The 22,027-nt window shown below is 49.7% G+C and overlaps 2 protein-coding genes across 7 annotated transcripts in view; one reads left to right on the forward strand and one right to left on the reverse strand.

The window, feature by feature from the left end:
- Positions 1-36: 36 nt before the first annotated feature.
- Positions 37-19,846, forward strand: PODNL1 (podocan like 1). 5 transcript variants are annotated; one of them, XM_028713235.2, is made up of 11 exons: positions 37-357; positions 2,835-3,086; positions 3,724-3,817; positions 4,614-4,678; positions 9,569-9,678; positions 10,813-10,969; positions 11,941-12,056; positions 12,228-12,885; positions 14,750-14,898; positions 17,312-17,480; positions 18,573-19,846. In XM_028713235.2, the coding sequence occupies exons 1-10, from the start codon at positions 52-54 to the stop codon at positions 17,460-17,462; spliced, it is 2,058 nt and encodes a 685-aa protein (XP_028569068.2). In that variant the 5' UTR covers positions 37-51; the 3' UTR covers positions 17,463-17,480; positions 18,573-19,846. The 5 variants fall into 5 exon arrangements, 4 of the variants coding, with proteins under 4 accessions (XP_028569068.2, XP_028569069.2, XP_028569066.2 ...); XM_028713236.2 differs by having other exon boundaries at positions 2,838-3,086; XM_028713233.2 differs by lacking the exon at positions 37-357 and adding an exon at positions 476-625.
- Positions 19,709-22,027, reverse strand: part of CC2D1A (coiled-coil and C2 domain containing 1A) — a 51,584-nt gene continuing 49,265 nt past the window's right edge. For both annotated transcript variants that reach the window (XM_077921497.1, XM_077921498.1), the window contains exon 30: positions 19,709-21,879. In XM_077921497.1, coding sequence (XP_077777623.1) covers positions 21,859-21,879 — 21 coding nt within the window. In that variant the 3' untranslated portion in view covers positions 19,709-21,858. The remainder of the gene's footprint in view (positions 21,880-22,027) is intronic.

The following is a 22,027-nucleotide window of genomic DNA, read 5'->3' on the forward strand; positions in this document are numbered from 1 at the left end:
CTCTCTCCGCGGAGGCAGCGTTATGCAATAGCACGTCTTAACTTTGATCAGATGGAAAACAAGAAGGAGACGCAACAATTTTCTCCCCCCCCTTCCTCCCCACTCCCACGCAGAAACAGCGGCGACAGGTCCGTCCCGGTTGCCTTTGGGGAAGAAAGGGGAGGGCTTTCCCCCGGCTCCTTCCCCTTGCGCTCCTTGGGCTCCTCCGCATCAAGAGGTTGGTTTCAGAAGGGAAAGGAAGGCGAGCGAGCCAGCCAGCGGGGAGGGCAAGGGGTGCCGCCCCGCGCGGCTCTGGATCCCATTCACGACCCGCGGCATCTTCCCGCGGAGAGGCGGCTCCAGCCGAGCAGGGCGATGGTGAGCGAGCGGGGACCCGGGCGCCCCGGAGCGCGCCGGCAGGGGGCGACGCGGAGGGGCCGAGGGGCGGGGAGGTCCGCCGGCGGGCGCGGGGGGAGTTGCCCCTTTCGCGTGGGAGGCGCCGGGGATGCCGGGGAGTTAAGACCCGTGTCGCGCGGGGTCGGAAAGGTCGTGTGCATGCTGCGCCTGGGTGCAAAGGGGCCACCGCGCGGGTTAACGGTTGTCCAGCCTAAAACCTAGGGTTATTCAGCATTAATGGATGCTGCAGGTATGCTTTCTTTTGGGGTCTGACTAGGAGGGGAAATCGTTGTCTCCTGCGTCGTTAACAACCGCACAGCAGGCAGGTTGGGGTGGTGGTTGTTGATTATGATAATGATGCTTTACATGTGCAGCCCTTTCTGTCGTGAAGAGTTTCTATTATTATTATTATTATTATTATTATTATTATTATTATTATATTTATTTATTTATTTATTTATTTATTTATTTATTTATTTATTTATTTATTTATTTATTTATTTATTTATTTCTCCTGAGTGATGTTAAGACACAGAAACTGTGTGGTGCGGGAAGAAGGGTAAACGTACTTCCAAATATTGTTTCTTCTTTTTTTCTGAATATAAAAGTGAAAGCTAACAAGCAGACAAGACTCCTTGGCTCAGAACCAAGGGCTTCTAGCTTCTGTCTCTTCTGTTTGACAGACTGGTGTCCGGTGGTCAGGAGACAAGGACTGGTTGTTTCCTGCTTTGAGCAGACTTCTATGGTTCCCAAGATCGATTTACAGACATGCTGGGAAGAATTCCCAAAGGAGCTGAACGCAAACCCAGGCGCACCTTGCCAAGGGCATAACCCCTCGTCCTTGGGGCAAACTGGCCTCCTGCCCTTCCAACTGGCCAGAGGTACCAGATTGCCACTGGAATGGCATTGGGTCCCTCCAGTATTGGCCACAGGGATACAGACAGTGCCATTTTAAGGTCCATTTGGAAAAGCATTTCCCCTCCCCTCCTTCTGGGCTGTTTGATCCCTAAAATCCATTCTCCTTGGTTTAGTGTATTCTTATAGCACCTTGGAAAGTCACTGTATTTCTGTGGCAATACGTTTCAAATTTTTTAGTTGGCATCTATGTGGAGGGAAGAATACTAAGCAGAGATGGTTAAAAACATGAGTCCTGCTGGATCGGGCGGAAAGGCTAGTCTAGGCCAGCATATACCTATGGGAAGCTCACAGGCAGGAGCTGAATGCAACAGTGTCCTCTCTGCTTGGGATGGCCAGCAACTGGCGTTCAGAGGCACACTGCCTCTTGAGACTACTTGCTTCTGAAAGCAGCTGCTCTGTACAACCTCAGAAGTGCAAGCCCAGGGCTCTCTCCAGAGGAAGAGTGTCTTCTGGGCCACAACTCTCGGATTAAGGGGCTGCTGAAAATATTACCAGCCCATGTGACTGGTTGTGCTATCAAGCGCTCATCAGCTCCCGCCTGGAAACCAATGCCTGCACTGTGGAAGGACGTGTGGATCCAGAACTGGCCTCCACAGTCACTTTTGGACTCATTGTTAAAACCGTGTTTATGGAAGACAATCTTACTCGGCTACGAGTGATCGCCAAAGAAGAAGAAGAATGCCACAGATTAGGGGTGGAGATGGATTGCCGGGCAGCTCTGCTTTCTGATGGGCAATCCTGAATCCATTTCAGGACCACAAAGCTCAGCTCCCATTCATTTTAATGGGGCTGTGCATTGACTTAACTGATAGGAAACGATGACGTATGGATTCTTCCACTTCTTGGGCCTGTCCTGAATGGGGCATGCGGAGACGAGAGTGGGGAAGTGATTGAAAGGATCCTGGCAACCTCAAGCCAAAGGAACCCTTTGAATGCTCCCAGTCATCCATCCATCCTCCCTGCCGCCCCACACCCTGGCAGCTTCCCCTTCCACGCACAATTCCACATCCTGTTCCTCAGCTGCAGCTCTCAGGCTTGTTAGGCTCAAACTGTTCACAATTTTCTTCCCCCAATAAATGCTGGCCCAATAAAGCCACTGGTTTGCACAGCAGTTTGTGAGTAGGCACCCCACCTTCAACTAGTCAGCAACCGTTTTATGAGCCCACACACATCTTTGACACCCTTCCCCATGCACAGGAACTCTACCTAAACATTCACAACACAGGCTGCCCTCTGTTTTATTTCATTTTGCCACCATGCGGTGCTTCTCCCGTCTCCCATGCAGCACACTCATTCGCCTAGCTCTACGCTGGAAGAGACAAGCACCTCCTTGTGCCTTCCATATCCCCCCCCTCCAAATCAATGTGGCGTTTCCATACTTTTAAGGGGCTCTGCATTTCCAGTGGGGATCATGGGGGTGGGGAGAGAAGGGGGGCTTCCTGGCCTACCTGGGGAAGCAGACAGGGGAAGCATTGAGAGAAAAGCATGTGCAGGATGGTTGTATAGAGCCCCTATTGACTAGCCCTGACCTCTGCCCCCAGCAGCTGGGCAATGGCCGTCTTCTACTATTCCTGCTGGCGAGCATCCCTTGCAGCTTCCTGCTCGACAGCCTTGATGACGGCGAACTGCTGCTGGTGACATCCCAGCCCAGGGGAGGCATCCCAGCCCAGAACGTGCCTGGCTGCCCAGCCAACTGCACCTGCCCAGCAGAAGAGACAGTGGACTGCGGTGGCCTAGACCTGCACATCTTCCCTAGCAATATCTCTGCAGGCATCCAGCATCTTTCGCTGCAGGTGGCGGAGGGGATCCTGGGCAGATGCGGAGGGTGGCCCTGTTGGGTGGGAGTATGTCAGGGGCTGGCAGGATGCTGAGGACTGTGCACTGGGGGGAAGCGGGGCTGGAGTCTGACTCGAGAGAGGGGGGCAGTGGGTTGTGGGGGCTTGTATGAGCCAGGAGGCAAGAATCCAAGGTAGGGGGAGCTTCAGAGCTGGAGGAAGAGGAGGAAGAGGCAAGCAAGGGAAGGGCTGGGTGCTATCCTACCCTCTCCTGCACCACTGTCTCCCAGAACCAGGAGAGAACTGAAGCGGGAAGAGCAGAGGCAGTTTCCACACAGGCATAGTCTCCAGTTGCATGTGCGCAGCCTGTCAGTGGAAGGTAAATAAATGGGTGGAGGGAGAGCAGCCCCTAGTTGCTGCAACTGCTCCATAGAGTGTGGGCCTGGGAATAGCTGCGTAGACACTAGATTGGTGTATCCAGAGCTGTAGAAGCGACAGCAAGTGTTATCTTTGACAATAAAGAGTTAACTTTCTGCAATGGGCATTCTTTTGGCTAGGAAGTATGGACCTGCAGGAGATCAGGAGCCACCAAGCTCAGGGTCCATGTGAATGCCTTGCCACTCATTCTGACCATCTGCTGGTTTTCTTTCTGCAGAACAACCAGTTGCAGGAGCTGCCCTACAATGAGGTGTCCCGACTGGCTGGCCTGAGAACCCTCAATCTACACAACAACCACATCACCTCTGAAGGTGAGCAGACCCAAGAGAGCAGGGTGTTCCCTGGCATTCTGAAGGATTAACTTTTAAGGGGACCTTCAGCCCCTCCCTCCAATACATGAATAATTGTCTCCTAACTGACCAAAGGGGGGACCCGGGTGGCGCTGTGGATCAAACCACAGAGCCTAGGACTTGCCGATCAGAAGGTCGGCAGTTCAAATCCCCGCGACGGGGTGAGCTCCCGTTGCTCGGTCCCTGCTCCTGCCAACCTAGCAGATCGAAAGCACGTCAAAGTGGAAGGAGATAAATAGGTACCGCTCCGGCGGGAAGGTAAACGGTGTTTCTGTGCGCTGCTCTGGTTCGCCAGAAGCGGCTTAGTCATGCTGGCTACATGACCCGGAAGCTGTACGCCGGCTCCCTTAGCCTGTAAAGCGAGATGAGCGCCGCAACCCCAGAGTCGGCCACGACTGGACCTAACGGTCAGGGGTCCCTTTACCTTTACCTAAGTGACCAAAGATGCTTGTTCCCTTGAGAAGTGGATGGGTTGATTGTTGTAAGGAAACGGTTCATGCTCAGTCTTTGGCCCTTCCGTCTTTTGGAGTTGTGGTGCTCCACATGAAGGAGCTGTTAATTAATTAATCAACTCCCTTCAGATCCAGAACTGGCTGCACGTGACCCAGCAAGAGAACTCAAGACCATCACTGCTGCTGCTTGGGCATAAATCTAGTGGGTAGAGTCGGTAGAGGGGATGCTGACATGGAGCAAGGCTAACCCAGCAGCTTGGCATAGATCCCAAATCTGCCTTTTTCTAATGTGTCCCGTTTTAAAGGTCTCCCAGATGAAGCCTTTGAGTCCTTGCAATCGCTTCAGTACATCTACCTGGCCAACAATAAGGTGAGTTGTGTTTTAGGAAGGGTTTGATCTTCGTAGCCACTGATTTCTGTTGACGGTAGGATTCACTAGGGGACAGGTAGGCAATGTGTTGCACCCCATACGTTGCTGAACTACAGTTCCCATCATTCCTGGCTGGGGCTGATGGGAGCTGGAGTCCCATAACATCTACCTGGAGAGATCAGGAGGTTTCCCATCTGTGATACAGGCCAGCGTTATTTGCAAGAATCTCAGCCACCAGCAGGCACTTGCCTTCTGCGCATCTTTTTCAGAATGCTTCCATCTTTGTTGGATATGTATCTGAGATGCTTCAAGATGGTGTGAGAGGGACCAAAAACATATTAGTAAAATCCAGAGGGGCAGCCAAAAACTACATGCCTAGCTATAGAGGAAAAAGGGTTACAGAATGCAAGATGACATCTTTGACATTTCTGTGCAAAGCTCCAATATATTCAAAGTAAGAACAGTGATCATTCAAAGCAGGTGTGATTGGGGATAATTTATTACATTTTTATCTTGCCCTACGTGAACTCAGAGCAGCATCCAAGATTCACCCTCCAGGAATGCACAAGTCCTTATGGAAGGATGTTTTGAGATACGTGTGATCGGCTCTGTAAGAGAAGTGCTGTCCATGAACAATTTAATATATTGTCTTGTAGGTTCATTTAAACAATTAGGAAAGCATGTGAAGATAATAATGTTAAGACTCTTCATTATTCAGTGTGTGTATTATATTGTATTATTATTATTATAACCAATCAATTAAATTTCTATACTGCCCTTCATCTGAGGATCACAGGACAGTTTACAATATGAAAAACAACGTGCATATATGTTTGTTTGCACATCCCATTCTACCACTTTACAATATAAGTTAGGCTGAATGCCCCTCACGTGTCTGGGGAGGGGATTGAATCTGTCCACTCAAAAGTGAGTTCCATTGAGAGGGAATAATGGGAACCATTCACTTCCATGGGAAGGAAGCAAAGGGGTGCACTCAAGGATAGCACTGAGGTGCTTATCATGCTTGGTATCCCAGCACCTTTGAGAATCAAGCCTGCTCCTGTTTGCGTAGCCCCATCCTGTTTCTTGTTCACTCCAGAGCAAGGTTTCCCAAACTTGAATCTCAAGATATTTTGGAACTACAATTCCCATCATCCCTGACCACTGGCCCTGCTAGCAAGGGATGATGGGAGCTGTGGTCCAAAAACAGCTGGAGACCCACATTTGGGAAACCCTGCTCTAGGGTATTGGAATGTTGAGAAACAGCTTCTGTATGTGGGAAGCTTGTTCTTGCTATGGCACACAGTTCTAAAACATGTGGTTTTGCATTTTCTCCTTGAGTCTACCACCACTGAGGTCCAGTGCCGAGGGCCTTCTGGCAGTTCCCTCGCTGCGAGAAGCCAAGTTACAGGGAACCAGGCAGGAGGGCCTTCTCGGTAGTGGCACCCGCCCTGTGGAACGCCCTCCCACCAGATGTCAAAGAGAAAAACAACTGCCAGACTTTTAGAAGACATCTGAAGGCAGCCCTCTTTAGGGAAGCTTTTAATGACCTGAAAGTGTTGCTGTGCAATGCCAGGTCAATGATGAATAAAACCACTGCCATCCACGACCTGATTGTGGATGGAGGATTTGACCTGGCATGTGTGACAGAGACCTGGTTGGATGAGGCAGATGGGCCTGTCCTTGCCGCTGCTTGCCCACCAGGTTTCTCTTACGCACAGCAACCCAGGTCATGTGGGCGGGGAGGGGGGGTTGCAGTGATTTTTAGGAAGTCATTAGTCTGCACCAGGCGTCCTATTGGGAAGACCCAATTTTCTGAGTGCATGTTCTGGAAGTTGGGCAATAGGGGCAGTACAGGATTCCTATTGGTGTACCGACCTCCCCGCTGCACCAAGGATTCCCTGCCCGAGCTGCTTCAGGTCGTGGCGGATATGCTCCTGGAGACACCTAGCTTGGTCGTCCTAGGGGATTTTAACATCCATGCCGACACGACCTTACAAGGGGCCGCTCGGGACTTCGTGGAAAGCATGGCCTCCATGGGGCTGTCCCTGAATAAGTTTGGCCCAACTCATAGCCGCGGACATGCCTTAGACTTGGTGTTTACCTCTACAGATGTTGGTGATCTGACATTATCTAAAAGCGAAACAAAAGAAGTGCCATGGTCAGATCACTTCCTGGTGCAACTGGACTTCTCCGCGACCCTTCCCCTCTCCAGGGAGGTGGGACCGATTCGGATGGTCCGCCCCCGCCACTTAATGGATCCAATTGGCTTCCAGAGAGTGGTAGGGGATGTTTTATCCCAAGTTGATGGCCTTTCAGCTGATTCCCTGGTGGCCCGCTGGAATGCGGAGTTAACCAGGGCTATTGACTGTCTGGCTCCGAAGCGCCCTCTCCGATTGCATGGAGCCCGGACAGCCCCGTGGTTTTCCCCGGAGCTGAGGGTGATGAAACAATCGTTGAGACGGCTAGAGCGCCGGTGGCGGAAAACTCATTCTGAATCAGACCGGACACGGGCTAGAGCTCAACGTCGAGCCTACCAAGTGGCAATGGCGACGGCGAAGAGGGCCTTCTTCACCGCCTCCATTGCATCTGCAGAAAACAGCAGCAGGATACTTTTTCAGGTAGTTCGCAATCTATCGGAACCACCTGCACCACCGGGGCCTGGTAGGGACCCCAAGATCTCCTGCAATGCTTTTGCAAAGTTTTTTGCAGATAAAGTCGCTCAGATTCAGAAGGAGGTAGACTCCACCGTGGGAGCAGGGCCAGGGTGGGAGAGTGCTAGAGTTCTGTCTGGTCCTGTTACATGGGATCAATTCCAATCTGTTACCTCCGAGGATGTGGACAGGCTGCTTGGACAAGTGAAACCGACCACCTGTCTCCTGGATCCTTGCCCATCCTGGCTGATAAAAGCGAGCCGGGAAGGGCTGGGCGATGGGCTCTGCGGGGTGGTGAATGCTTCCCTCTATGAGGGAGCCTTCCCAGACCCGCTGAAAGAGGCGGTCATTAAACCGCTTCTTAAAAAAACATCTTTAGACCCAGCCAATTTGGCCAACTATCGCCCAGTCTCAAATTTACCATTCTTGGGCAAGGTGATTGAGCGGGTGGTTGCCAGACAACTCCAAGCACGCCTGGAGGATGCGGACCATTTGGATCCCTTCCAATCGGGATTCAGGCCTCACCATGGGACTGAAACTGCCTTGGTCGCGCTGGTTGATGATCTCCGGCGGGCTAGGGACAAAGGTGAGAGCTGTTTCCTAGTTCTGCTGGATCTCTCAGCGGCCTTTGACACCATCGACCATAACATCCTTCTGGACCGTCTAGAGGGGCTGGGAGCTGGGGGCACTGTTATACGGTGGTTCCGCTCCTTTCTCCTGGGCCGTGTCCAGAAAGTGGTGGTGGGGGATGAGTGTTCAGACCCCTGGGCTCTCACTTGTGGGGTGCCTCAGGGTTCCGTCCTCTCCCCCATGCTTTTTAATATCTATATGAAGCCGCTGGGAGAGATCATCAGGGGGTTTGGGCTGGGTGTTCATCAGTATGCAGATGACACCCAGCTCTACCTCTCCTTTAAATCAGAACCAGTGAAGGCGGTGAAGGTCCTGTGTGAGTGCCTGGAGGCTGTTGGAGGATGGATGGCGGCTAACAGATTGAGGCTGAATCCTGACAAGACAGAAGTACTGTTTTTGGGGGACAGGGGGCGGGCGGGTGTGGGGGATTCCCTGGTCCTGAATGGGGTAACTGTGCCCCTGAAGGACCAGGTGCGCAGCCTGGGAGTCATTTTGGACTCACAGCTGTCCATGGAGGCACAGGTTAATTCTGTGTCCAGGGCAGCTGTCTACCAGCTCCACCTGGTACGCAGGCTAAGACCCTACCTGCCCGCAGACTGTCTTGCCAGAGTGGTGCATGCTCTAGTTATCTCCCGCTTGGACTACTGCAACGCGCTCTACGTGGGGCTACCTTTGAAGGTGACCCGGAAACTGCAATTAATCCAGAATGCGGCCGCTAGACTGGTGACTGGGAGTGGCCGCCGGGACCACATAACACCAGTTCTGAGAGATCTGCATTGGCTCCCAGTACGTTTCCGAGCACAATTCAAAGTGTTGGTGCTGACCTTTAAAGCCCTAAACGGCCTCGGTCCAGTATATCTGAAGGAGCGTCTCCACCCCCATCGTTCAGCCCGGACACTGAGATCCAGCGCCGAGGGCCTTCTGGCGGTTCCCTCATTGCGAGAAGTAAGGTTACAGGGAACCAGGCAGAGGGCCTTCTCGGTAGTGGCTCCTGCCCTGTGGAACGCCCTCCCAGCAGATGTCAAAGCAATAAACAACTATTTTACTTTTAAAAGTCATCTGAAGGCAGCCCTCTTTAGGGAAGTTTTTAATGTTTGATGCTGTACTGTTTTTAATATTCAGTTGGAAGCCGCCCAGAGTGGCTGGGGAAACCCAGCCAGATGGGCGGGGTATAAATAATAAATTATTATTATTATTATTATAATGTTTAATAGGTTATTGCATTTTAATATTCTGTTGGAAGCCACCCAGAGTGGCTGGGGAAACCCAGTCAGATGGGTGGGGTATAAATAATATATTATTGTTATTATTGTTATTATTGTTATTACCGTTATTACCACGGAGCAGGCAAGCAGGCTCCATATTCTACCACCACTTTGAAATCTGAAAGGACCTTTCTGCTGATGTGTGGCTGGGCCTGGCCGGCCAGTTCTTAGGCTACAATGTTTCTGGCTGCTTCCCCTCTGAACAGGCCATAGGTGGGTGAGGATATAGGAAGCTGGAGTCAGTTCAACATCTTTCTGCATCTCAGAGGGTTGGCCTGGATGACCCTTGGGGTCCCTTCCGCCTTTACCATTTTGTGAGTCGGTGTTTTTTTTATTTCCAGCTTTCAGTGGCGCCGCAGCTCCTACCCAGCACTCTGCGGATTGTGGACCTTGCTGCAAACCACCTGACTCGTGTCTACCCATTTACCTTTGGGCATAAACCTGGCCTCAGGTAAAAGTGGGACAGAGGACTGGTACACATTCCAACATAAGCAAGACCACAGAGTGTTGGCAGACACCCTTTAGCATGATATTAGTTACTACAGGGATCTCAGTAAGAGAGAAAGTTATACAGTCATACCTCGGGTTACAGCCGCTTCAGGTTGCGTTTTTTTCAGGTTGCAGATCGCTGAAACCCAGAAGTACTAGAACAGGTTACTTCCGGGTTTCAGCGGTCGCGCTGGGCGCAGAAGCGCTAAATCGCGCTTTGCGCATGCGCAGAAGCGCTAAATCGCGCTTTGCGCATGAGCAGAAGCACCAAATTGCAACCCGCGTGTGTGCAGATGCGGGTTGCGAATGCTGCGGGTTGCCAACGTGCATCCCACACGGATCACGTTTGCAACCCGAGCGTCCACTGTAATTTACTTTCTGAAAATCAGAGGCACACCCTCTGCTCAAGAGGCTTGCTGGGGTTCTGAAACGAGGAAGAAAGGCACTGTGTATTTGCTCAGAGGCACCCTCTACTGCTCCCCTTACATCAGGCTAATTTATCACTTGAGGGTGGGGTGGCAGCAGGGCGACCTATAGGGTTCCCCCAGGGAGGAAAAGAGCTTGGAGAGAGCACACAAATGCTTGGCAGGGAAAGAGTGAAGCAGCTATCCTCTCCCCTGCTCCCCCAGTTCCTTATCCAGCCTGAAAGCCACAAAGAGCTGCCAAGGATTGCAGCATGACTTTGCTTTAGGAAAAGAAGATGCTCTTCCTTCAGGATCACCAGCCCAGTGTCAAGCTCAGGGGATAGTGTTAAGTTGTGGGTGAACATATCAGACGACACAGCAATTCTTCAAACAGCTCTTGTTTATTCACAGGCCAGGACAGAACTGAACTGAAGGGTTCAGTCAGCCTGCTTATATAGAGCTCCAGTACAACGTAACTGTAACAATTTTCTAAAGCTATCCAATCACTGAACGTCACTTTCGATCCCTTATTTGCATAACTATCTACAGTATCCCCCTGCTGGCCCAGGGTGAGAACTTCAGTACATAACAGATAGCATTTAGATCCAGGATGGGGTGCTGCCCCTAGGACTCAATGAGGCCAGCCCACAAGGTGGCACTCCTAACCTGTCCCTTACCTTTCCCCCCCACAGGTCTGTTTATATGCACAACAACCAGCTGAACAACACAGGGCTGCCCTTTGATGCCTTCAACGGCTCCGATGCCGTGAGCACCCTCATCTTCTCCAGCAACCTGCTCACTTACGTGCCCCAAAACTTGCCCCGGGCCATCGTCCGCCTCCACTTACAGGTTGGCAGCTGAGATTTCCCACCTGGATGGGATAGAAGCAGAGGCTTGATTCAGGCAGTCAAGAGAACGGAGCCCATCCATGAACTGGGGAGCTGAGGGAGAGAAGGGGAGTCGGGAGCCCCAGATTGTAGCTCAAGGAGGATGGGGCCCAGCAGTTAGGACAAGAAAGTTGGAATACTAAACCCAGAGCCTTTGTTTGCCTGACTCTTCAGTGCCAAGGCCCACCAGTTGTGGAATTGGATTGGTGCTGTGGGTTAAACCACAGAGCCTAGGCCTTGCTGATCAGAAGGTCAGTGGTTCGAATCCCCGCGACTGGGTGAGCTCCTGTTGCTCGGTCCCAGCTCCTGCCAACCTAGCAGTTCGAAAGCACGTCAAAGTGCAAGTAGATAAATAGGTACCACTCCGGCGGGAAGGTAAACGCCGTTTCTGTGCGCTGCTCTGGTTCGCCAGAAACGGCTTAGTCATTCTGGCCACATGACCCGGAAGCTGTACGCTGGCTCCCTCAGCCAATAAAGCAAGATGAGCGCCGCATCCCCAGAGTCGGCCACGACTGGCCCTAATGGTCAGGGGTCCCTTTACCTTTACCTTATGTTCATTTAGAACATTTTCAAAGACACTTGCCCTTAATCTCACAGATGTTTAGTGAAAAACAAATCCCACTTAGTTTAATGGCATTTACTCACATTTACTCTACCGCTGGCCTGCCCCCAAATAGTTGGTTTTTAGTTTTACTCAGTAGGGTGGGTGGGTGTGTTTTACTTCACTACAAAACAAAAACAAAACCCTAACAAAAAAACCTCACACACAACTCCCTACAAATAGAAAAGGGCAAATCTTTGCTCCCTGACAAAATAGAAAGATAATATCTAAAAAATATATCCTCTTGGCATCTATTCACATCCCAACGCCTGGGCTGGTGGGGTGGGAGCAGTGGAGGGGATCCTCCTTAACCACTAGGCTCCACTTTGCAGAACAACCGCATCTCCCGCATCCCGAAAGGGGCCTTGAGCAGCCAGTGGCGCCTCCGGGAGCTCTACCTGCAGAACAACAACCTGTCCAATGATGGCCTTGACCCCGCCACCTTCAGGTGACTGTTTTGTTTTGTTCTTAATGGGGCTCCCCTGGTGGGTATGAGTGGCAAAGCCAAGAGCCAGGGCGGCTGGGTTTCCCGGGGCCAGCTCTGGGGAACTGGAAGACCACAGGAGAGCGGATGCTGCTTTGGCGGGTCTCCTAATGTTCAGCTCTTGATTCTCTATAGCCGGCTGAAGAGCCTGGAGTACTTGGATCTTTCCAACAACAACCTGACGCAGGTGCCTGCTGGCCTCCCCCCCAACATTGCAATCCTGCACCTGGGTCGGAACCACCTGAGCCACCTGCCCCCTGAGCGCCTGAGCCGCGTTCGGGGTCTCCAGTACCTCCTGCTGCAGAGCAACGCCCTAACCGCCTCGGGAGTCCACCCCGAGGCCTTTGCTCGCCTTCGTTCCCTCCACACGCTCCACATGTACAACAACCGGCTGGAGCACGTGCCGCCCGGACTGCCGCGCAGGGTCCGTTCCCTCATGCTGCTGCACAACCAGATTGCGCACATTGGGCTGCAGGACTTTGCGGCCACCTACGCCTTGGTCGAGCTCAATCTCAGCTACAACCACCTCTACAGCGCCCACATCCATCGCCTGGCCTTCCGCAAACTGAGGCGCCTGGAGACCCTGGACATTTCGGGCAACCAGCTCACGCTCCTGCCGGCGGGGCTCCCCTCCAGCCTTCAGGTCCTCAATCTTCAGAAAAACCAGCTCAACTCCCTTTCTCCAGAGCGGCTGGTCAACCTCACGATGCTCAAGGAGCTACACCTGGCCCACAACCGCCTGCGGATCAGCGGCATCTACCCAGGCACTTGGCAAGAGCTGCATGGACTCAAGGTGAGTCTGTCGGCAGGCAGGTGCACTTCTGTGTGCTCCAGTGGCTCAGAAGCTGGTTTTAGGACAGCAATAACACAACTAAGGCTTCACAGTAAAACAGTCTCTGGGCTGGATCTTTTCCTAATCTGGGCATGGGGAGATCTGCTTGGAAACCAGGAGCCATCCTGGGAAAAGCGGGAACAAGTGTAAGGCAGGGCCTTTGTCCTTAGCTACTAAGGAAAGCTTATTTTTCTCCTCCTATGCTGCCTAGAATTTGGGGTCACCTAAAGAAGTTGAAAGGGACGCGGGTGGCGCTGCGGGTTAAACCACAGAGCCTAGGACTTGCCGATCGGAAGGTCAGCAGTTCGAATCCATGGGGTGAGCTCCCGTTGCTCGGTCCCTACTCCTGCCAACCTAGCAGTTTGAAAGCACGTCAAAGTGCAAGTAGATAAATAGGTACCGCTCTGGCAGGAAGGTAAACAGCGTTTCCATGTGCTGTTCTGGTTCACCAGAAGCGGCTTAGTCATGCTGGCCACATGACCCGGAAGCTGTACGCCGGCTCCCTCGGCCAATAAAGCGAGATGAGCGCTGCAACCCCAGAGTCGGCCACGACTGGACCTAATGGTCTGGGTCCCTTTACCTTTACCTTAAAGAAGTTGAATTGCTGTCAGTTCAGGGCAGACTAGAGAAAGTACTTCTTTACACAATGCAAGACAAATTTGCAGGATGCACTGGCGCAGGCCATGGCAACGACTTCATACTTTGCAAAGGGATTAGACAAATTCATGTAGGATGACAACTATTAACCATCACCATGACGAGGACTCTCCATACACAGATGATGCAAGTTCTCCCTCTGAATATTGTGTGCTGGCGATGGAGAGGGGAGGGGCCTTGTGAGCTGGATGCATCCAATGGAACCAACTAAGGAATTATTTCATTTCTCTGAAAAGTCTGGCATACCAGTTATGTGCTGTGCAATGTGAGTTTTGCCAACACACAAAAGAGAGATGTTGGTCTCCTATGATGGCTTTTCCCTGGAGAAACGTGGGTTTTATCTCCCTCAGAATATGCCTAAAACCTGTATTCGCTGCAATATAATAATTGCATGTGCTCTGTTACTCTATTAAGCCCCTGCTTAAAAGTACTCAAAATTCAGCATGTTTCTATAGTGACTTTGTTTTCCTGCTAATGTGGGCTTCTGTTCCCAGCTACTGGACTCTGAGCTTATCCACACTTAACTTTCACCCTGCTCTTTCCAGGCACAGGTCCACGCTTAAAAGCTGTGTCTGAGCAATTTTATTTTATTCCCCCACCCCCGTGCTTTCTCTGCGAAAACATGCTCTTTAGCGTTCAATCGGAGCAAATGTCAGTTTATTGTCTCCATGGATTGCCATTTGCCCTGACTGAGCTTTAAAGAGCAGGTTTTCGCAGTGAAAGCTCTGGAGCAAAAAAGAAGGGTGCTCAGACACGGAAATTTAAGGGGTGGGTGATGCCTGGAAAGAGCCAAGGAAAGGTAAGTGTGGATAAGCCCATTCTCTCTTTCAGTTGTTGTTTTAGTAACTCTCGGAACACAGGCAAGAGTATGGGTCCTACAAATCCTGCTTAAAGCATTTGGATGCCAGAATCATGGACCTATGTTTGAGCCCTAAGGGGAACTATCCACCAGTTGTTCTCCTGCACTGGCCCACTTAGGGCTTCAGTGCTGTTATGCTACCCCAGCTGATTTCAGTGGTGCGTATAGAAGAAAACCAAATGATTGTGTTGTTGTCACTCACAATCCAAGACTGATCTGCCTATGTCCAGCACCTGCTCTCCCTAATGATGCTCCAGATCTGGCAGGAATCTCTGGGACTCCAACGTTTTATTGGTTTTGCTTTCCCAGCTCCTGGATCTGAGCTATAATGAGCTGTCCTATGTTCCACCAGACCTACCAGAATCACTAGAATATCTATACCTGCAGCATAACAGGATTGCTGTCATTATGGCTGAGGCCTTCCTCACAGCACCCAACATCCGTGTCATCACTCTCAGGTAAGGGAAATGACAATTGACTACAAGAGTTTGGATAGACACTTGGGTACGGAGATTATTACATTCCCACTGCTCATACAGGTGTGTGTGTGTGTGTGTGTGTGTGTGTGTGTGTGTTGCGTTTTAAAATACAATGTAATCCTGAGGTCTGAATTGCTGTTGTCTATATTTTAAAGGTGGAATGCATCAAACAAAATGTCATGCCTGTGTTCTTTGCACATTTAGTCTACACTTGAAATCTGCAGAAATGCAAGCCAAATTCTACACCAAGAAGTTAGAGTACCTGCTTGAATTAAACCAATTGCTTCGCACAATTTTTTCTGCAATTTTGCACACTAATTCTGATTTGTTATTCATGGAGAGGGCCATTGATACTCCATCCTCTAACCCCTGAAAAATTTACTTCCTTCCCAAGACTTGCATCTTGAGTTTTTGCAGGAGGCTGAGAGTCATATATTCACCTTTACTATAACACCTTCAAAAGAGGTTGATAAAACATTTGGGACAAACTTCTATGTGACTGAGAGCATCATAGATAGTTCAGCCCAAAATATCCCCATAGCAAGTGGGTGGCAGGACATTTCATCTCTCTCTCTCCCCCACCCCCCTCACTAACTGATACCTGTCAGTATATCCGTATATCTGTGCATTTGTAGATTTCACCAGATGTTGGACATTCACTGTAACATTCAATCATTTACTAACAAACAAAAACAGAAATAGTGAACATAAAAATTGTGACTGGAACTAGATGGGAAAGTAGTTGTAAACCCCCCCAATAAAATGCTGTTGGACTCTGCAGTTAATTATATGGCTCATATAATCACAGTATGTATGAGTATCATAATACCAGATATTTCATAGGATGTTGATAAGAGATTTTATATTTTTATTCTTATTTATTAGATTTGCATATCATCCTTCATCGAAAGATCGTAGGGCGGTTCACAAAAAATACAAAGTGGGAATACAAAATGCATAAAACAAAAATAATCCATTCTGCATTAGAAAATAAATGTTTGTTCATCATGAAGCAGTAAACCTTTCATTGTGTCTACCATAACAGGTGTTGCTTTCTCTGTTGAGTGAGGGCCCTTTTCTCTCCCCTCCCCGCTCCCACAAATATTGTGCTGCTTGCTGACATGAATCAAAACTCTGAACAGAAGATAATGAGTGTGACGTTAACATATGAGAGTGCTGGAGGTGAAATAGTTAAACAGGTTACCCAATCAGAACCCAGGTGGGTGGAGTCAGAGGGACTATAAAACCAGCTCTGGGAGGGGCGAAGGGGGAGTTCGTTGGGAGGTTGGTTGGAGTGGGAGTGAATTGGGATAGAGTCTGTGGGTAGGTTGAGTTAGTGTAGCAAAATAAACTGAGTCAGGAACAGTTAGGAGCTAGGAAGACAAGTAAATATCTGAGAGGTGGTTTAGTGAGTGAGAGCAGGTAGTTATAGGTCTGGATAGGCACCCCATGAATGTAATTGACCGATACCGTTTATGAAACTTCACGCTTGTTAAACTGCAATAAATAAACAGAAGTTTACGTTCCAATTTAACCCCGACTGGACTCAGTATTGTACCAGGTAGGGCCTGGGTCGTGGCAGCGAGAAATAAAGTGGTGGCACAGGGATAAATAGACGGTGAAACGTCTGGGGACCCTGTGTGATCCCCACAATGAGTTTATCTGGATCTTGGTCACAGATTTCATTAAGTAAATTTAGATACAGGGGTACCTAATTTGAGTGGTGATGCTGCTGGGCCGTCTCCTGAACTCTGCTCAGGGAAAAGCAGTTCCTTGTTTGGAGAAGAAGCTGGCCAGTCACAGCTCCAATTGGTTGATTATAGATAGGTCTTCCTTGTCGTGTCACCAAAGCACCCAGAGAACTTTACAATCTGGGGCAGCATGGAAATGTCATACAGAAAGAAAAATGTGCTTTAAAACAGCATGAATGAATACGTATTTAATTTACTGGATATGCACGCAGCACTTTCAAAATATATTTGGAACAGAATTCCTCAAACTCCAAGCCCTGTTTGGATTTCAGAACCTTTGTAAACTAGCAAATTCATTAAAAAGAATAAAAGTTACAAGCTATATTTGAATTTAAGAAGTCCACCAGCTGGAAAGGCCATTTAACAGAAAATGGATGGCAACTGAGAAAAGCAGATACTGCTGCTACAGACAATGTTATGGCTGTACACATTTGCAGTCAAGTTGGTGCCTCGCTTCCTAATAAACATGCATAGGGTTGTGCTGTGACAGTATCACATTTCTGACTCCTTTGAATTAAACTCATCCTCTGGAGCTATTTCAAAGTTCCAGGAACTGTGTTGTAGTTGTTTTCTTAAAAAACCAAACGCTCACATATCAGCGCTTTCCCCATTTCACACACAAATCCTCCTTTGTTTTCTAGATCCAACCGTTTGTTGGCAGCCAACGTATCGGAAGCTGCATTTGCAGACCTGAAACTGCTGGAGGTAGTAGACACTACTGGGAATCCAGAACCTATCACCATCTCTCTGCTGCAAGCTGGGAATTGGGTCCGCACCCAGATGGGTACCTAAGGAGGTTGCCTAGAACAGGTTAGCCTCTGAGCTGTGGAGAAGTGTGCATTCATAAACTAAGTCACTCTAGTTTCCAGCTTTTGCTGGGATTGTTGACCACTAAGAACGTAGTGATCCGAAGCTCTCCAAACATAAACTTGTATTACATGTCTGCTGTATTTGTGTGACTAACACAAGCTCTGTGCTGAACTGCACAAGGGCTGGAGCATTAGTTTGGCTTCTGCAGGAGCAAGTGGTTAGAAAGATGTATAGCCCACTATTTTCCATCAAGACCAGTGGGTGCAGTGCAGGTGAAGCCATCTGCTGCTCAGCACACATTCATTATAGTTTTTGGGTTGGGCACCATTTTGTGACTCCATTTTTATATTTAAAAATTGAACTTTTGCTAAAACACTTTTCTGGGACTTTTTAAAAGTGCTAGAACATCAACGCTAAAATGCTAATTCACTGTGGTTTTATAGCAATATTACACAACTCAGGACAAAAGGGAGAAGTGAGCTAAGAGGAAGGCACGTTTGGCAAACCCTCACCATCAACTCCCGCCCAGAAACCTATGTCCCCACAATGGAAAGATGTGTGGATCCAGAATTGGCCTCCACAGTCACTTACAGACTCACTGTTAAGACTGTATTCATGGAAGACAATCTTACTTGGCTACGAGTGATCGCCAAAGAAGATGACACAATATGACAATAGCACTATAATGTTATAGTGTTTTTTTGTACTTCTTTCATAAAAAGCTCTTAGAATAATTAAAGTATCAATTTTGTTGATCATAAAATGGTGAACACCACAAAAGCAGTAAGAAAAATGTGTCCACAGCTGTTATCATTGCCCAGAAGAGTAACTCTAAAGGCATCATTGACCTCTGTGGAGAATGTGTTACTCTTCTGTTCTGAAAAAGTCAGTTTTTCTGTGTTCTGAGAAAAGACAGAAGAACTAAAGGAAAAATGAAATAGGAATGACTGGATGACAGTGTTGTGTGTGCTCACTTTAAAAAGAGGACTTGCTTTTAGTGTCTTGGCTACATGATGTCCCCACTGTCATTATGAACATGGTCATCCTCTGGGGGGTGTCAGATCCAGCTGACAGAACCTCTTTCTTTTGCAGATCACCATCCTACGCTTCCTTTCTACCGCTGCCTGTCCTCAGGCATCTCTACCAGGATGGCTCTGCCCACCTGCAGCCTTCTGGAGAGATTTGCACTACCCAGTGTTTGTCCTCCCACCTTCAGCCAGTTGCACGGAGCAGAGCCTCTACAGTATGCCCTGTCTGCTTCTCTAAGGTGCAGGACTCAGCTACAGCTTTTCAGGTCGAGAGAGACAAGATGAAGATACAAGATTTATCCAATTCTAGCTACTGCTGGAGCCTGATCTTTAATGGATCTGTGTTTAGCCTAGGGCTAAGCAATGGCACTGGCAAAGCTGAAGTCTCCGTGGACTAGGACCAAAGAGGCAGCCAAGGCTAGCTAAAGGTATTTACGTGCCCCTGCTTGGCTCCCGTTATTTGGAAACAAGAGTTGCTTAGGACAACGCAAGCATCCGCCAGGGCACCTATGTTCTACTCCTCCTTCTGCCTTGCTCCTCAAACAGGTGCACCCAAACCACCCTGTTGGGTGACAGAGGTGTTACCTAATCTAGACAACCAAGTTTATCCCTTAGAGTAAATGCAAACTTGTTTCCTGCGTGTCACAAGCCCCAGCGCCGGTCCAGCTCTTCTTCGCAAGGGAGGAGAGGAATAGAATCCATCACACAGAACCAGCGGGCAGCTTCTGGATGCCCCACATGGGCAAATGTTTGAGTAAATCTCAAGACAACATGGGGAGGGAAGGCTCCATAGTTAAGAAACTGGGGTTTGAGCCCAGATTCATCACAAGCCTTTGGTTTCCCCTGTAGAAAGGCCAGGCAACATCACCCTAGCTAGGATCACATGAGTCACAGCTGGAACAAGAGGGAATCCATGTAGGGAAACAGGAAAGACTTTATTCATACCGAAAGCCAACCTCTACCTGCTTTTCAAGGCCACCCTCCTCTCTCTGTCCTCCACACCATCTCATTTCACTTGAAACTAATGTTAAGTTAGTGTATTGTGCTAGGGCTTTTGTGGGGGGCGCAGTTTGCACCTTACTTGCAGATTGCTGGGAAGCAAGAGGTGTTTCAGTTTGAAGTGAGAAGAGGGAGGACTTGCAAGATTCCACATGAATGACCGTCTCATTGCCCAGATGACCCAATCAACCCAGAAGAAAATGAGGTTTCAACAAGGTTTATTATTGGTGCAAGATTCCAGTACGTCTTTTTTACAGAGGTTTTTAGAACTCCCCCCACCCTAAAAACTTTATATATTTATGTCACTCCAAGCATAAAATAAAAGCCGTAACACAGTCAGATTCACGGCCTCTGGTTTTTAGCATTGGCTTTCAACGCCTCTGGCTGAGCAACAACCATGGAGGTAGGCACTTGTATAAAAATCCAATTTCCCTAATACCAAAGAGGGGGCAGTAAGAATGGGGATCAGGAAAGAAAGGCTGCCTGGAGCATTTGTTTCCCTTTATCGTTCCTCTGTCCAGGGACATGAGAAGTGAAATTTTGGTTTAAAAAGGAATTGGGCAGGGGCAGGAGTGCAAGATCTAACCCGCAGCTCGTCACCTCATCCATCCTGAGCAGCAGCAACCCTGAGTTAATTTCTTACCCTTTAAAACGTCTTTAACCTAATATAGGAAAAAGAGCACTTTCATAAAAGGTCACATTTCCAGCTGCCCAAGGGGAGCCCAGACGCCCCACAAGGCCACACCAATGTGCCCCAATGCAGAAAGAGGACACCCCACAGACCACAGCAGCATGCCTCCCCCAACTGCAGGGACTACAGAGAGGATGCGAGATACTCCATCCAACATGCCAAGAAACTGGCAATTACCTAACACCACCCCCCACCAGAAATGACACATGGTCTGGGCCAGGGGCCAGCACAAGCCCTGCTCCAAGCTGCAGCCAATGGACTGTGCCCTACAAGTCTCTGTGCACCAGAACAGAGCTGGCACTTGAGCAACCTAGTTGTCAACAGGCCGCTGCTGGGGGACGGAAGCCTCTTCTATGTTCTTTGGAGGTCAAAGGGAAGGGGAAGTCTCCCTCAGCAGTCTCTTATGCTGTTCCCTAGCAGGGGCAGGTAGTCTCAGCCCCGTGTTTCTTCCTTTGGCAGCCCAAAGGCAGTAACATTAATTGCAACGATAATTTAAAAAAGCAGGCAGCCCTCTAAGAGATCAAGACCCAGCAACAATCGTTGAGCTCAGTCATTTTTCTTACTTGGAAATGGGCTGCACAGAGAGCAGGGGCAGATGCTGGTCAAGAAGGACGCCCCCTTTGCAGGGTCTTCCACCGTAGGCATCTGAAGGAACCCAAAGTAGGTTCAGAGGCTGGGTTCTCACGGGAGCCGGCAAGCAAGGCGTCACGCCAGCATCCAGCTAGGTCCTCTTGGCCACTCAGGAGGGATCAGGTCAGTTAAAAGCAGCGAGCTATTAGCTCTCTGCAGCCCCCAAAGAAATAAACCCATAGAAGGGCAAACAAGCAGAGCTCAGAGAGGTGCAGGTGCAAAGTGCCTGGTGCAAAGGAGGATTGGTGTGGAAGGAGTGGAGGGGCAGCAAAGGGGGCAGTGAGCTGAGTGCAAACCACATAGGCTGGGGGATATACTAGAAGGTGCCAAATTCCTAAATGAGTCAATTTGGTGCATGTTGGAAACTGGGAGGCCTTCTCCTCTCTAGGGCTGAGGAGGCAAGACACTCTGAGCATATCTGCAGTGCAAGTTTAAGAGAGCTGCAAGCTTCTCTCTTGCTGACACAATAACTCTGGACCAAGGAACTCTGGGCACCAAAGTTCCATCAAGGGGCTTTTCTACTCAGCACTCTCTCAAAACTATCACTCCCAGGTTACTATGTGGTGGGGAGCCATTGGAGCTAAACCTGTTTCAAGCTGTAAATGAGGATGCACCCAGCAGCTGCCCCTAGAGCAGCTGGGAGAACAAAGAGCGAGGGAGGGGGATTCTTTCCCTTCTCCCTGCTGAGAAAGTGGCTCATTATGGACCTTGGGGAGTCTGGGCTGAGCCAGAGGACAGAGTGCCAAGGCAACCGTCATACGGATTGTCTCCAGCTAGCAGTGTCACGTGACCTGCCTCACTGATGGGGAAGCTAAGGGAGTCTCCATTCATTCTTATTTACCCAGCAAAGGCTAGAAAGAGCCCACCGCCAGAGGTGCTTTGCAGCATTGCCGGTCCATCAGCATACATGGAGCCCTCCCCACCCTGCTCTCCAAACCCCCGTTCTCCTGCAGCGGGGAAAAGGCCACGTAGGAAGAGAGCAGTTGCTTGACCCGGCGATTCCAAGACTTCCACATTCCTGCCGCTTTCTTCATTTGCGAAACTTCTGCAGCTGGAAGGCAAATGGGTTTGCCAGTCAGTGCTTCTGCCACCATGGCCTCTTTCAGGAAAAGGAAGGGCACAAGACAGGGAAGGGGAACCTGCGGCAGCCCTCCAGGTGCTGTTGGGCTCCCAGCACCTGGCCAGCAGGGCCAACGATC

Source organism: Podarcis muralis, chromosome 17 (genome assembly GCF_964188315.1).
Source record: "Podarcis muralis chromosome 17, rPodMur119.hap1.1, whole genome shotgun sequence".
In the NCBI taxonomy this organism is placed as follows: Eukaryota; Metazoa; Chordata; class Lepidosauria; order Squamata; family Lacertidae; genus Podarcis; species Podarcis muralis.